The sequence below is a fragment of the Mesoplodon densirostris genome, chromosome 1 (genome assembly GCF_025265405.1).
Source record: "Mesoplodon densirostris isolate mMesDen1 chromosome 1, mMesDen1 primary haplotype, whole genome shotgun sequence".
In the NCBI taxonomy this organism is placed as follows: domain Eukaryota; kingdom Metazoa; phylum Chordata; class Mammalia; order Artiodactyla; family Ziphiidae; genus Mesoplodon; species Mesoplodon densirostris.
The window spans coordinates 205,294,518-205,310,920 of NC_082661.1; the positions used below are offsets into that span (position 1 = coordinate 205,294,518).

General features: G+C 38.7%; 1 protein-coding gene across 4 annotated transcripts in view; it reads left to right on the top strand.

Moving 5' to 3' along the window:
- The window catches only part of RXFP1 (relaxin family peptide receptor 1), a 68,252-nt gene that overhangs the window by 32,295 nt on the left and 19,554 nt on the right, over positions 1–16,403 (top strand). For 3 of the 4 annotated variants that reach the window (XM_060093746.1, XM_060093736.1, XM_060093756.1), the window contains exons 6-10: positions 4,701–4,772; positions 4,862–4,933; positions 5,518–5,592; positions 14,146–14,217; positions 16,111–16,182. In XM_060093746.1, the coding sequence (XP_059949729.1) occupies positions 4,701–4,772; positions 4,862–4,933; positions 5,518–5,592; positions 14,146–14,217; positions 16,111–16,182 (363 nt within the window). The remainder of the gene's footprint in view (positions 1–4,700; positions 4,773–4,861; positions 4,934–5,517; positions 5,593–14,145; positions 14,218–16,110; positions 16,183–16,403) is intronic. The other variant, XM_060093727.1, reaches the window with a different exon arrangement.

A 16,403-nucleotide genomic window follows, 5' to 3' on the forward strand; every position in this document is an offset into this window, starting at 1 on the left:
GCCATTTTAATCCTTTTTAAGGGTTTCGTTCAGTGGCGTTCAGAACATTCACACTGTCGTACAACTGTCCATCTCCAGAACTATTCACCTTCCCAACTAAGACTCCACACCCACTAAACACTAACTCCCCACGGCCCCTCCCAGCCCCTGGCACCCACCATGGTACTTTCTGTCTCTATGAAACTGACTACTCTAGGGGACCTCACAGAAGTGGAATCAGGTAATATTTTCCCTTTAGTGTGAGGCCTTTTTCATCATGTCTTAAACTTAGCATAATACCTTCAAGTTTCAGGCATGTTGTAACATATATTAGAATTTCCTTCCTTCTTAAGACTGAATAATAGTCCATTGTGTGTGTGTGTGTGTGTGTGTATATATATATATAATACACCACATTTTCTATATTCATTCCTTGATTGATGGACATTTAGGTCGTTTCCACCTTTCGGCTATTGTGAATAATGCTGCTATGAACGTTGGTGTACAAATATTTGAGTCTTTGCTTTCCATTCTTTTGGGTGTACGCCCAGAAGTGGAATTGCTGGGTCATATGGCAGTTCTACATTTGATTTTCTGAGGACCCACCATACTGTTTTCCACAGCATCTGCACCACTTTACATTCTCATCAGCAACGCACAGCGTTCCAATTCTTCCACATCCTCAACAACCCTTGCTATTTTCTGGGATTTTTGTTGTTGTTTTGTGTTGGGTTGTTTTTGATAACAGCCATCCTTATGGGTGTGAAGTAGTTTCTCATTGTGGTTAAGAGCTAAGCTTTTTAAAATAGTCTTTCTCAAAGTTCCATTCCATTTCAGCTGCATTTTACCAGGCAGCTGAAACTTACCACCTAGAAGTTATTGAATGGAAATATAACCCAAAAAATCACATTAATAAACAACTCCCTGTATTTCTATTTCTGGCCCCTTGCCTTCTATCCTACCCCAGTTTTTACTCCTTAACCCAAAAAACTGTTTCTGGTCAGAGTCCTCACTGGTTGTATCAGAGTTTGGGGTTGAGTCAAGAAGGCCACCTAATCGTTTACTAGCAGAGAAGGCCACCGGGGACCCAAAGTCTTAACAGTAACCCCTGTAGCTGCGTCTATCCCTTCACTGCTCTTTCGTGTCTTAGCAAATTACTCAAAGTCAATACTGGACTCCTCCTCATCATGCTTCTGCCTGCCTTTCTCTACAGCCTCTCACAAATCTATTCAAAACTTGCTGAGCAACATCTGCTTGGTTTAAGATTCAATGGATGTGCAGGAGGCTCTTGAAAGACAGTACAGCCTGGAGAGTAAACTTAAGCGTCTTCCATCTGCTCCTTGGTTTTTTTCCTGGCACGAGAATATTGTCTGGCTGTTAAAATGTCACACGGTTCTTGTCTTTCATGGGTAAACATCAGATACTGCTCTTCATTCATCCATAGACACTCATTACCCCTCACAGTGTGCAAGGTCTTCAGCGAGACACCGTGTGGGGCATAGAAAGACAAGTCAGACCTACTGCCTTCCAGCTCCTTATGACCCAGTATTTCAGGTAGAACCCTGTGCTTCCATCGGGGAGAGGCACCCGCTCGCTCTCTGGAAGCTTACAGTCTACGGTGGGGAAACAATGCCAACGTACACACAGCAACTAGAGAATGGCAAGGGAATTTACTTAACTAAGACTTAAACCTATGTTGTTCAGACCACAACTGCTAAGATGATTCCCTAAAAGGAGTGATTATTTTGGGTCCAGAGAAGTGAAGGATGACTCTGAAAAATGAAGCGGATGGGGCAAATCAGACAGCACAGGGCATGGGGGGTGGATCAAGTACCTTTCTAGAGGATTTCTAGTGGCTCTTAAGGGAAACCCTGAGGTGTTCAGGGCAAGTGTTGAAGAGATTCTTAACATCTTCCTGTGCCCAACTGGGGCTCCAGGCTTGCAAGGGAAGGAAGTGGCTCTAATATGGGGCCTTATCCTTTGCTACCCCCAAGAAAAGTCAAATCTGATGGGGAAGGGGAGATTCCTAGAAGGACAGATTTTACAGGATGTCAGCTCTAAGATCTGTCAGAGTAGCAAAAAGAGAAATCAGTGTGGTCCATGTATCAGGGGAAGAGGAATTTGAACAAATACTTGCATGAGGATCATAGTCAATGAGGAAAAAGAACAGGAAAGAAGTTGAAGTGGGAGGTTGAACAGAGACCTCATTCTACTAATATGCACCAAGTGTTCCTGACATGCCTGGCTCAAATGTTCAACAGCCCAGTGAATTAGGTACTGGTGTTATTTCCATTTTAGAGTTGGGGAAACTGAGGATTTCTGAAGTTGCTGTTTGTTTCAGGTCACACTATTAACAAGTAGCAAAGCCAGGAACCAAACTGTCTGACAGCAGATTCAGAGCCGTGAGTTGCTGCATTAGAGAAACTGAGACAAAAATAAACACGCAAGACAATTTCTCTGCCATTTTAAGACAAAACGGAAGGAAAGGAATTTTGCACACATTTGAGTCCAATACTTTTGCTACCGTTGTTAACCTTAGGTATTTTGAGAGTCTCACCTCCACTTTACCAAGCCAAAAGGACAAAGTTAAGTGGAATTAGATTTTTCCAAATATTTCCCTTTCTTTACCAGCTTCTGTTGGGCTGTGTGTGGTTGTGTTTGTGTCCAAAAGTTTTCTTCAGAAAAAAAAAGAAAAAAGGCCACATAAAGACTCTAAGGCCGGGGCTTCCCTGGTGGCGCAGTAGTTAAGAATCTGCCTGCCAATTCAGGGGACACGAGTTCGAACACTGGTCCAGGAAGATCCCACATGCCGCAAAGCAACTAAGCACGTGTGCCACAACTACTGAGCCCATGTGCCACAACTATTGAGCCTGCCAGCCACAACTACTGAAACCCGCACGCCTAGAGCCCATGCTCCGCAACAAGAGGAGCCACCGCAATGAGAAGCCCATGCACCGCAACGAAGAGTAGCCTGCGCTCACCACAACTAGAGAAAACCTACACGCAGCAACGAAGACCCAAAGCAGCCAAAAATAAATAAATTAAATAAATAAATTTTTTAAAAAATAAATAAGGCCTCTATAAAAGAAGGGAGGTGATTTTGAAAGTCGTTAAAAAGCTTGTTTGCTTTTGGAAGAAAACAAAGAAATAAACATGTAAGAGATCAGTATAACAGAAGGAAGAGTTGGTTCACTCTGCAGAAGAGTGAGAAGTAAAGTCGGGTCAAAGTACAATGGGTCTAGGGCTTCCCTGGTGGCGCAGTGGTTGAGAGTCCGCCTGCCGATGCAGGGGACGCGGGTTCGTGCCCCGGTCCGGGAAGATCCCACATGCCGTGGAGCGGCTGGGCCCGAGCCATGGCCGCTGAGCCTGCGTGTCCGGAGCCTGTGCTCCGCAACCGGAGAGGCCACAGCAGTGAGAGGCCCGCGTACCGCAAAAAAAAAAAAAAAAAAAAAAAAAAAGTACAATGGGTCTGACTCTCCAGCAAGGAATTCAGCGTCTTTTCTCCAGAGCAGGTCCATGCCTGCCTCCAGGGGCATCTCCAGCATCCCCTCACAGCCTCTTCACCGTGACCCCCCACCTTGTCACCATCACACCTCTCACCTTTGCATAAGCCATTTCCTCTGCCTGGAATCACTCCCACCCACGCTTTGCTTTGTGAATGATACACCTCATCCAAGGCTTTTCTCAACTGAGCCTCCTTTCTTTTTCTTTTCTTTTTTTGTAATTAATGTTCATTGGAATATAGTTGCTTTACAATGTTGTCTTAGTTTCTGCTGTATAGCAAAGTGAATCAGCTATACGTATACATACAGCCCCTCTCTTTTGGATTTCCTTCCCATTTAGGTCACCACAGAGCACTGAGTAGAGGTCCCTGTGCCCTACAGTAGGTTCTCATTAGTTATCTATTTTATACACAGTATAATGTATATATGTCAATCCCAATCTCCCAGTTCATCCCACGCCCTCCTTTCCCCCTTGGTGTCCATACATTTATTCTCTACGTCCATGTCTCTATTTATGCTTTGCAAATAAGATAAGATGTGGCACATATATACAATGGAATATTACTCAGCCATAAAAAGGAACGAAATTGTGCCATTTGCAGAGACGTGGATGGACCTAGAGACTGTCATACAGAGTTAAGTAAGTCAGAAAGACAAAAACAAATATCGTATAAACGCATATATGTGGCATCTAGAAAAATGGCACAGATGAACCTATTTGCAGGGCAGGAATAGAGACCTCTTTCTTTAACACTCCCTGTCCTCTCTCCCCTCCAAGCTCTGCTTCCCCAGTCCCAGCAGAGGCCAGCACCTCCTCCGCTGAAAAGTCAGAGGAACTGTATTTCTTGTTCTTTTCCCTCTGCTGCTGCAATAACTACCTGCTCACATGCTGTCTTCTACTAGATGCAAAGCCCCTCAGAGAAAGTGATTCCACACCTAGCACAATGCCATAGCTTAGGGGCTCAAAACAATTTGATGAATAAATGAATAGACAGAGTGAGTGAGGGATTGGCTGATGGTTGGTTGATTATTGGGAAATGAAAAACTAGACGTGAAAAGGTAAGTGATAAAGAACTTTCAGGGCTCCGAAGGCAGGGAAATGGCCTGATGAGAACAACATATAAGAAAATTTAAGATGGACGATTATTGTTCTTCCTTTGCTTGTTATAAGATATCAAGAAGGTATCAAATTTACTGTAGTTATTTCTCTTTTTTCAGGTATCTCAGTCATAACAGAATAACCTTCTTGAAGCCGGGTGTTTTTGAAGATCTCCACAGACTAGAGTGGCTGTATGTTTAATTTATGTGGCATTTTATAGTACTAGTCTTTATGTTCGAAAAATATGTAAATGAACCCATTTTTTTCTTCTGGCTGGCAGGATAATTGAAGAGAATCATCTCAGTCGAATTTCCCCACTAACATTTTATGGACTAAATTCTCTTATTCTCCTGTAAGTACTAAAAATTTATGCAAATATTTCAACTGAAGGAAAAAGCATGAATAAAAATGACTGCTTTGGGTTTAACAACACGACATTTGGAATTAAAACGCTAAAAGGGAATTTTCAACTAAAAACCATCTCCTAGTCATATCCTATGAGGCTATTTTGTAGTTGTAACAGTCTTATAAGATCTTCCATTTTCTAGAATGTCAGCCCATCAAAACTGAACACAGTCCCTCTGCCATGTTTTATTGAAATATTCTTAAGCACACCAGTACTATCCTATATTAATCTTGGTAAAGAAAAATACGTTTGTTTAAAATCACCTCCTTTTCAGTATCCACTACTGAAGGGCACAGGATTTTCTTCAGTTTCTGATGTTACTGCTTCCTCCATATGATGGCTACCGTTTGTCTAATTTTATTACTAACAAGCACTTAAATATATCAAGACTTACAGAAAAAAATTTGAGTGAGAAGACAACGAACTTAGTAGATGTTCACGGCTTCATAAGAATAATGATAAAACCACGTTTGACTTCAGTTGAGAAAAGAAACAGAAAAATGAGACTCCTTTTTGTTTCTCTTTTTCAGAGCACTGATGAACAACGTCCTTACCCGCTTGCCTGACAAACCTCTTTGTCAGCACATGCCCAGGCTGCACTGGCTGTAAGTTGCTATATCTCCTCTTCTTTAAAATGTTTATTGAAATATAATAGTTGACTTACACTGTTGTGTTAGCTTCAGGTGTACAACAAACTGATTCACTTATACATATACATACATCCACTCTTTTTAGATTCTTTTCCCATATAGGTCATTACAGAGTATTGAGTAGAGTTCTCTGTGCTATACAGTAGGTTCTTATTAGTTATCTATTTCATATATAGTAGTGTGTATATGTCAATCCCAAACTCTTAATTTATCCCTCCCCCCCTTTCCCCTTTGGTAACCATAGTTTGTTTTCTATGTCTGTGAGTCTCTTTCTGTTTTGTAAATAAGTTCATTTGTATCGTTTTTGTAGATTCCACATATAAGTGATATCATATGGTATTTGTTGCTTTCTGACTTACTTCACTTAGTGTGATAATCTCCAGGTTCATCCATGTTGCTGCAAATGGCATTATTTCATTCTTTTTATGACTGAGTAATATTCCATTGTATATATGTACCACATCTTCTTTACCCATTCCTCTGTTGATGAATATTTAGGTTGCTTCCATCTCTTTGCTATTGTAAATAGTGCTGCTATGAACATTGGGGTGCATGTATATTTTCAAATTAGAGTTTTCTCCAGATATATGCCCAGGAGTGGGATTCCTAGATCATATGGTAGTTCTATTTTTAGATTTTTAAGGAACCTCCCTACTGTTCTCCATAGTGGCTTCACCAATTTACATTCCCACCAACAGTGTAGGAGGGTTCTCTCTATCTCTTCTTACAGAAGACAACTAACTTTTCTGGTTTTGCCTAGTTCATTTCGGATGTCAGGTTTTTTCAAATGGCAGTTGTTAATATTTTTAGCATGATTTTCTTATTAAACATCCTTATTATCTAAACTAACTCCTCTAAACTCTTACCAAAATAAAACATCTCCTAAAAACAACATACTTTGGAGGCAGGAAGAAGGAAGACAGAAGGGATGTTATGATATCTATATAACATCACCCCTTCCCCCTGTCAATCTGTTCACCTGTTCATTTGGTACAGAGAGACTAAGCCACCTTAGTTTCATTGCTAAATTCTATGTAATAAGAATATGATACTTAGACTTTATTTTTGAAGTCTCATCACAACAGAATATGTTCCACAGAGTTTTTCACACAGTAGTTTTGTTTGTGGTAATTAACATCACTCTACCTATGCAGAACTCAATTATCCAGTAAATGTGTCTATTTAAAATACAGGCAAAAATGAAGAAATAAATCCAAAATATTTATTTAAATGTTCAGTCAATAACCTGCATATACTCTATATATGAAAATTCCCTCTGTCTTTTACTTGTAGGGAATTCCCAAAAGTTTGGTCGTTGGAGTTCTAAGCTCACAACAGACTAGAAGAGCCAACTTGAAAGTAGGAGGGGCAGTTAGAAACGTTGATTTTAGTAAGTAACAATTAGCAACCTGATAATAAAGCAGGAGCAAGACATGCGATAAAAAGCAGACAGAGTAACTCAAAACACACTAGTTTGGAACCATCTAGGGGAAGAGAAACATCCCCCAAATCATTAGTAAGTCCAGAAGGCATCTTAATATGACAGTATAGTATCCTCAGTAATGACGAACTAAGTCATCAAGGAAAGGGCAAACTAAGTGCAATATCCTTTGTGGTGATTAAATTTGGGCTCAGAAGAATTCATTAATGATTATTACATGCACAGTGATCCAAACTTAGTAATGAAGTAAAATTGATTAATATTTATATGAGTAAATTAAAAATTCATGCATTGAGACCAGAAGCAAATGTGGGAGATTTTATGCCCATACAATAAGAAATCTTTCCTTTGCTTTTAAAAAGGTAGCCAAATGTATATTTCAGATCAAAATAAAAAATGATTAGGATTTATAACTAAAGACGTGGACTTTTTAAATTTTTGTTACTAAAATTATAATCTTTAAATTTTAGCTATCCAAAACAACTCACTCCACATGCATCCCTGAGAGTGAATGTTGTCCCAATTTTAATTCTAGTAATAATTTTTGCTTTATAAGAATTCATTTTTTTAAATTAATTACAATATCTTTACCTTGCACATGAACTTTCATTTAGCAAAGTATAAACTAGAAAATCTGTTGGATGTGTCGGCAAACATTTGTTTAACTATGGTTAAGTAGAAAAATACAAATAAAACAAAAAGAGATATGACAGCCCAGAAGAATATATTTGCAAGATATACAACAGATGACAGATTAAAACCTTTAATATCGTTCTTTCAAAGCAATAAAAAATACTATAAACACCACACTAAAAGATGTGAAATTCAAAAAGGAAGGAATATAACTAATAAATAAGCATATGAACAGATGGGGCAATAGCCAAAAATGAGCTAAAGAACAAGAGGGTAAAGTAAACTTTTATCTGGGGATGAGACAAAGCAAGTTTATATATAGGCAGAAGAAGCTAATGTAAAGAATTTGTAAACATGAAAAACAGTGAGGATGCATTATGGAGCAAGGTCCTGGAAGCCATGGAAAGGATGGACAAATAAGGTGGGATACACACACAGGTGCAATAAAGATGAATGCACCTGCCCTGCTTCAATCGACATGGCACAATTTCAAGATCATAATATGAAGTATAAAGAAAAAGTCACTGAAGGATGCCTATTATATATGACAATTCAATTCCAACAATGCTGTGCTGAAGCTGTAGACAGCCTCAAGACAATATTGCTCCCACTCTACCAATGAGAAAGAACTTTACAATCTACACAGTCTTAATTTTCTCCAGCCTGTCAGTCATAAGGCAAGCAGGTAAACTGAATTCTAAGGAGTGACCAAGAGAGACGGGACATATACAGTATTTCACCTTTGGCAGAGCACAAGGTGAAGAGTTGGCCCTCATAGAGCAGGTACAAAGAAAACTGCTAAAATTTTAATAAACCTGTAAAGGTTAAGTGTGGGCTAGTGTAACCCTTTGGAATACTGGGAATCACACACTCAAGGGAGTCAGCTATTCCTAACAGCCTCTTTTTCTCTGGCCTCCACCAGCTCATGGAGAAAGCTGGGAGTAATTAAGGAAACCAGAGTCTTTGGTGGCATGCAGGCACAAACCCCACCTTCTCCCCTAGACTCTTCCCTCTTAGGAAGCATAAACTTTACACCATGGGGAGAGGGACAGAAGATCTTCCTGCAGCCAGGGACTGTGTATAGATCCACTGCTTCCAAAGGAGTGGTATCAGCCAAAGCTCTCTACTCCAGCAATAGGGGCAAATAAACCTCTCCAGCCCAGGATCCTGCACTGTTGCAAAGTGGGTTAGGGCTTCCGGGGCATGTGGGACAACAATGCTGAGAAAGCCCCATCCCAGAAAGAGCAAGAGAAACAATCCTTGTCAAATTATAAAACAATCAACAGAACTAGGCCCAGAGATAACTCAGATGTTACAACTACCAAACAAGGAAAGTAAAATACTTATGATTAATCAGTTAAATGATATAGTGGGAAAGGTGGGCAAAACATGCACACATGGAAAATGTCTGCAAACAGATGGAAGCTTTAAAGAGAATCAGAGAATTACTTCAACAGGCTGAACACAGCTAACAAAAGAATCAATGACCTTGAAGATAGGTCAATAGAAATCTTTCATTTGAATCAAAATGAGAACGGAGCATAAAATAAAGATAGAACAGAGAATCCAAAAGTTACAGGATAATATAAAAGTGTCTCAAAATGCGTTAAAGTGGTCACAGAAAAAGAAGAGAAGGACAACAGGACAGAAGATGTTACCAAAAAAACTTGAGTCTGCTCACCAGACACACAGCAAAGCCAATCTCCTGGCACCAGATTGTGGTGAAGGAAAGTACAGCATATATTGCAGGTGCCAAGCAAGGAGAATGGACAGCCCATGCTCAAAAGACCCAAATTCCCTGATGGTTTTCAGGGAAGGGTTTTTAAAGGCAGTGTGAGAGAGAGGACTGCAGGGTGTGTGATCAGCTCGTGCACAATTCTCTGACTGGTTGGTGGTGAGGTAACAGGGTGATGTTATGGGAATCTCAATCATCAACCTTCTGGTTCCAGCAAGCCTGGGGTCTACATGCTGGTGATCAGCATGCTATTAACTTCCTCCACGTGGTGAGGGTTTTAGTGTCTGCAAAACAACTCAAGGATATGGCTCAGGGTATTATCTATTGCCCTTGAGGAGGAACTAAAGGACCCTGAATTTGTTTTATGACTAAACTATTACTATTTTGTCTTGCTTGACTATTTTCCTTTGTTTCACCATTTTCTCACTTCTCTGATTAAATCTGCTCTTTGGAACTCAGGGAAGGCCTAGGAGGCTAAAGCTTTTCTACAAACAAGAGGTGGGGGACATAGGGTCCTGCTTGTTTTTCAAAGAAAGATCTGAAGAGATAATGACCAAGAATTTTCTAAAATGATGTAATACAACAAACCAAAACATATCTAAGAACCTCAGAAAAGAAAACAAGCAGAAGTAGAAAAGAAAAAAAAAACTGGACAAATCATAGTCAAACTGCTGAAAACCAAAGATAAAGAAAAGCAAAGAAAAAAGCTTGAGGCAACCAGAGAAAATAGAGATATTCAAGCTGTAAAACGAAGATAAGAAATGCAGCACTAATTTTTTTTAAAAGATGGAGGGGCTGTGTTAACATTGGAAAAAAATAGCCTTCTGAACAAAGACTATCACCAGGGATAAAGAGAAATATCACAGAATGATACAGGGCTCAATTTGGCAAGAGCCACAATAATCTTAAGTGAGTAAGCAGTTTCAAAGGAATAAAGTAAAACTATAAAGAAAAATAGCCTGGCGTCAAGAGATGTCATTTAAAACTAAGAAATCTACCAATATGTGGATATTTGATATTCCTAAGGTGAATATTAATAAATAACATATAATTGATCAAAATCCTATGGTGAGAGAGATGAAAGAAAAGGCAGGAAGACAATATATACTAATTTCATCATTTCTTATAATAGGAAATTGATAAGTGCTATTGTTATTCTCTAAGAAAGAGAAGGTATGGTGTATTGGGTAAAGTTATAATTATAAAGGTTACCAATAGAATATACAAACCTTTTTCAATGTCAGAAGAAATAAAAATTTTAAGCCATTTGTTGAAAGATTTTTTAATCTATAAAACCATATAATAATATTTTTAAATAGCAGACTAAGTTAAGATACAGTAGTCAGATCGATAAACATAAGTGGACTAAAATTACCTACTAAAAAGAAAAACAGATTTTCAAGTTGGATCACAGAGCAAAACCTAACTCAGTACTATGTACAAAAAAATCCATCTATAACTAATTGATTAAGAAAGATTAAAAATAGAAGACTCCTCAAAAGTATGCCATGTAAATGCAAACCAAAGAAAGCAGGCATCATTTTTTATCTAAGTAGGTAGAAGTTTGGCCAATTTGCATTAAGCAGTACAAAGAAGGACATTTAAATGCTATAGTGTGCAATTTCCAATATAAGATGTTATATTAAGAGTATATATATGCACCAAATAGATTCATATAACAACCAAAACAAAAGAAAAATAGACATACATAAGCGGTAAGAAATAATAATCTACCTCTTTCAGTCCATGAAAGATCAAGGAAAACCAAAAAAAGGATATGGGGAACTAAATAACATAGTTAACGAATTAGCTCTAACTGGTACATATCAAAGTGCAAAGTCCCTTCTCGATAACAGAACAGATTTATTTGGGGCGGCAAAGTGCCCAGCTAAAATACTACATTCCCAGACTTCCCCACGTCTAGACAGAGCCACGTGGCCGAGCCCTAACTAATGAGGAGGAAGACGTATAGTGTGGAACTTCTGGGCAACCTCCTTAAAGAGAAACAGGCACACCCTCCCTTTCTTTCCTTATCCAGAAAAGACAGTATGATGGCTCAAGCTTTAGCAACATCTTGAAACACAAAGACAAGGACCTCTGGACAGTGAATATGAAAGACCTTAGGTTTCTAACAACTTGGTAAAATTACCAGACTAGCCCTGGACTACCTAACCCTAGATTTTTTGTTGTTGTTGTTAAATCCTTGTGTAGTTATGCTGTTATAGTTGGGTCTCTGTTCTATGTACCTGTGCTTAATCTTAATAGATATAAACTGAAAGTGAAGAACGCCCAAAAAACATTCACCAGAATTGACCATGTATATTAGGACATACACGTTCACAAACAAAACTCAGAAAACGCGGGATTAGCCTAAAGCAGAAGGAGGGTCATCACATCGTGGGTGTAGGAGACCAGGTGCACATACAGGTAAATCACGGATGTCGGGCAGAAAGGCGAAGGCTTTCCCCTCCTTCATCACCTCAATTTTCTCTGTGAGATAGGAACCAGAAAAGTACGGGAGGAAGTAGAGGGAGAGGAGATTTGTGTGTTTACAAAAAGCCCCTAGGGGATGAGAGAGGGAATTGAGAGGGCAGTATTCTTGGTGTTTTTATTTTCTGTTATTGTTGTTCTTCAGATCCAAGAACCAAATTTTCATTCTCAGCCAGTTCTGCCATGTATAGAGGGAAACATAAAGTGGTTAGATTCAGAGTATCATTAAGTTGGAAAAGTGATCCAGGCATTAAGTAAGCAAAACACCCCCTCAGGTCCATTAGAACTTGGAGCCCTGGCACAAGGAACAGATTTGTATGCCATACCCCTGCATATCAAGAACTAAAACCTCTAATTTTAGGAAGAAAGCCAAAGCAAATTCACAAATAAAGATTAAAATAAACTCAACATTGAATTTAACAATTTAATCAAAAGTCCCTAGTTTATGCCTCTTACTGACTTTTACAAATAGTAAATTAATATTAACTTAAATATTTTTGCTACCTTAATAGAAAAAAAAAAAAGTTACAGGTGTAACTAACAAGAAAGTAACATCAAGAAATTTTGTGAGGCTTAGGAGAACGTCACCCCCTGGTGGTAGATTCCTGGTAACAACAACAAAATAAGAAAAGGAAATAGAACAGTCTGTGTCAATGATAACCTTCGTTATGGAAGGCCAAATGCCTGGTCCAAGACTAATGATCAAAAAAAGATAGTACTACAAGTGCTTTATTTCCAGTTTAATAGAATAATAGAAGTTTTTCTTTAGAAGGGTGATCTAGAATCAAGATTTAAGATTTTAACACAACATTCCATATGTACAGAAATCCTGTCAAAAACCTTGTTATAGTATATGCCCTTCTCAGATCACTATAGTAAGAAGAAGCTTATTCTCTGGACACCATGGATTGTGAGCTTAAATTTGAAATGTTTTGTGTCCTTCAACAAGTAAATATGATTTTGCAGTCTGATGCAACAGAGAAAAGCCCTATGCCTGACTTCAAATATATCTCTCTTCTTTGCTCTTCTCTGTGATAAATACACCCTTTTAGTCCATTGACTTGATTTCTAGAACCCTTACATGCTGGCCTTCCAGATCTTCCAGATAGACTTTGATTTGTCAGCATCCATTTTTATTGCAGTGCCAAAATAAAACTGACTGTCCCAGATACAGCCTCTCCAGCAGAAAAAACAGGCATGTCCATTAATGTTACTCATGTTTCCTGCATAGATTTTAGTAGCTGTGTCAGACTTCAGCTCATATATTTTAGTGGCAATTGTTCCTGAATGGCTTTACGTGGTATGGTGACTGGTAAGCTAAGTGCTGGGGTAAAACGAGTAGATTTAAGAGCCAGCATCTTCTTCTGAAAGTGTATCCCTGAGCTCGGCTAACTCTGTTCTATGAACTTCCACCATAAACCCTACGACAAGATAAAAGACAGGCAATAGAAGAACGCCTTCATGAAAACCATGAAGCAGAGACAATAAAACATCAACTTTTTGACAAGTATGCTGCTCAGACCAGGCTCCCGTTGGTGACCTAGCATCACACAGCAAGGGAGCTCAAGTCAGGTCTGCAAGCAGTGCCCTGAGTCGAGAGTGGAGAGCCAAGGGCAGCTGTGGGTCTCCCTCTGCACTGGCCTGTGTGGCCATATAATAAAGCAAGAAAGTATGTTCTCAGGGGTAAAAGGCTATGGAGAATTTTTTCTGGGAGTGTCTAGGCAAGGGAGGTAGAGGTTAAACACTGTTTTGCGGTAGCATCTTCTGCAGCAATAGTAGAATCTTCTGTGGGCTGTAGCAGAGTCACGCCACTCAGAGAAATGCCAGTGGTACCTCTGGGCGGGTGTTTAATGCGGATCACTACGTGCTTTCTGTTTATATAGCTGGTAGTTACCACAACAAAAGCTTTCCATGGGCCTTTTTTCATTCACTTCACATTCTTTAGGATACATATGTACCCACATGAACACCTCATACCGATGAAACTCAAAACATTTTTACTATTAACACAGAAAAAAAGAAACATTATATATAAATATATCATTTTGGCTATTATGTAAGTGGCTACACTTACATTATGTGAGAATCCCTATGAAATAAACAGTATGTGGGAAAATGATATTTTACTAGAAAACAAATCATTCTTAACCGACTGACTTTTGTGTGTGATGAAAATTTAGCTTTATCATTTTTTATTTTTATATTTCAGGGACTTTGAAGGCAACCATATCCATAATTTAAGGAATTTGACTTTTATTTCCTGCAGTAATTTAACTGTTTTGTAAGTAATGTTTTGTCCTTTTGAAGTACCGTTTTATCTCTTTACAAATAAAATGAATCATTTATGCGAACAGAATCTAGCATAAACATGCATAGTAATTACAGCAAATGTTCCCTCTCAACTTGAAGTTTTTTGAAAAGGAAGCACATTGGCAAAATTACTGAAGTTCAAACCAGGCATAACCACAGATTCACAACATACATGGGTCATCACAATGGTACTATCTTACGTGAGACCTGCTTTTCTCAACCTTACAAGTAAGACCCAATTTAATGGGAAAAAAGTTTCTCATAAACCACCTAGAATCTGCCCTTGGATCTCAATTTGAGAAACACCAAGTTAAAGTCCTAATCTATAAAAATTATTACTGCAAAAATTGTGGGGGAAATTAATTATAACTTTTAGAAATTGTAGAATGTTCACTTCCCTGAGGATGTAACTGCGGACACCAGGATAAACCTTAGAATGTTATCGAGTATAATTTCTCCTTATACTCCTCTCTGGCTTATTTTAAATTCAGGGTGCCTCTTCCATAACAGTGAGGGATACTGGGGCTTCCTTCAGTATAAAAGTATAACTGCCTCATTTGCAGTTTATTCTTCCAGAAGAGTATTTTTCAAATTGTGGGTTGAAACTCACAAGCAGGTGATGAAAGCAATGTAGTATGTCCCGAGCCGCATTTTTTAATTAAATAGAATAGAATTGAATGGAATAAAAACATCAGAGTGCAATTCAGATGATTAAATGTATTGTTCCATGAATCTTGGGTTGTGTGGGTGTATATTATGTCCCAATGCAAAATGCATTTTTCTACTGTCAGTTACCACGTGAAAAGTTTGAAAATCATCATACTAGAATATACAGGACCCCTGTGTACGGGCAATGCAATAGCTACCACTGACACAACAAAAATTTTTACCCAGTTATGCCCTCCACCCCATTCCAGTGGGCTCAAAGCCACTGAAATGTGTGAACTTTTCTGCAGTGAGTTTAGCAGTCTTCAGATGCAGGATTCTATCAGTCATGCAAAACAGTTCATGGTAATTGCCCAAAGGAAACCAAATTGCACTTAAAGGACACAGGCCAAATAAATATCCAAAAAATGTAGCCCTTCTTTTCTATTCTACTTGTATTTGTTTTTAGAGAACGCTCTGTATGAAGAAATCATTTGTGAGTTTCCTCTTGGCAGATGCTTGTGCTTTTCTGGTCCAAGGATGCTGGGAGAAAGTGGTAACGGTTTGGAGTGCTGAGAGGAAATAAATACTTAAGGATGGGACGAGGCCAGCTTCCAGGCATGTCCCACAATGCCTCAAGAACTGGAAATCTTTTAAAGGTTTCCTGTGAGTTAGTCCTTTATGTTATCTCATAACACGACATCAGGGCAGAGATGAACTGTCAGGACTTACAGTCTCATTCAGCATCCCAAACTAGAGATCTTTTGAGTTGGTCCAGCTTGAAGTAGACCTCCTGCAGCATCTCCACCCTAAATCACATCAACTGCCCAATGTGCACCAGTGCTATTGTGTGGGAGGTATTTTGTTCGACAGACACACCATGAAGCCTACAGAGGCGACCCTAAGACAGCTCCCTGGGCTGAAGCTCAGTCTGTATTCTCAGGAGTCGAGGTTTTCACTCTTCCCCTGTGGAGCTCTTCCCTAAATCACTTAGAACTTTGAACACTATTTTACTCTTATCATCATTGAAAGATCTGGGAAATTTAAGATTAAAGTTATTACAGACTGGGTAATTTATGACGCTACTTCAACCTCTCTTGATGTGAAAAGTGCACTCCACGTAATTATCTTTGTTTTTGCAGGCTGTTAATCTCCTCTCCAATAATTCACCTATCAGTTACCTCTGGAAGCTACAACATCCTTTTCTTTTTACTTTCAGGGTAATGAGGAAAAACAAAATTAATCACCTCAGTGAAAACACGTTTGCACCGCTCCAGAAACTAGATGAATTGTAAGCTCGATTACACATATATTGATAAGAATTTTCTTTCTACTGTTCCAGTTCATAGTTGTCACACGTATACATTTTTATGCATTTAAGAAAGATTTATTTTTCTCTTTTCCTAGCACTATTTCTGCATACCTTGAGCCACAAAGGTATTCTGATAGTTTAAAAAATATGTGTAAAGGAAAACTATAAAATAAATATTTGAGGAAAGTGAGGTAAGGGAA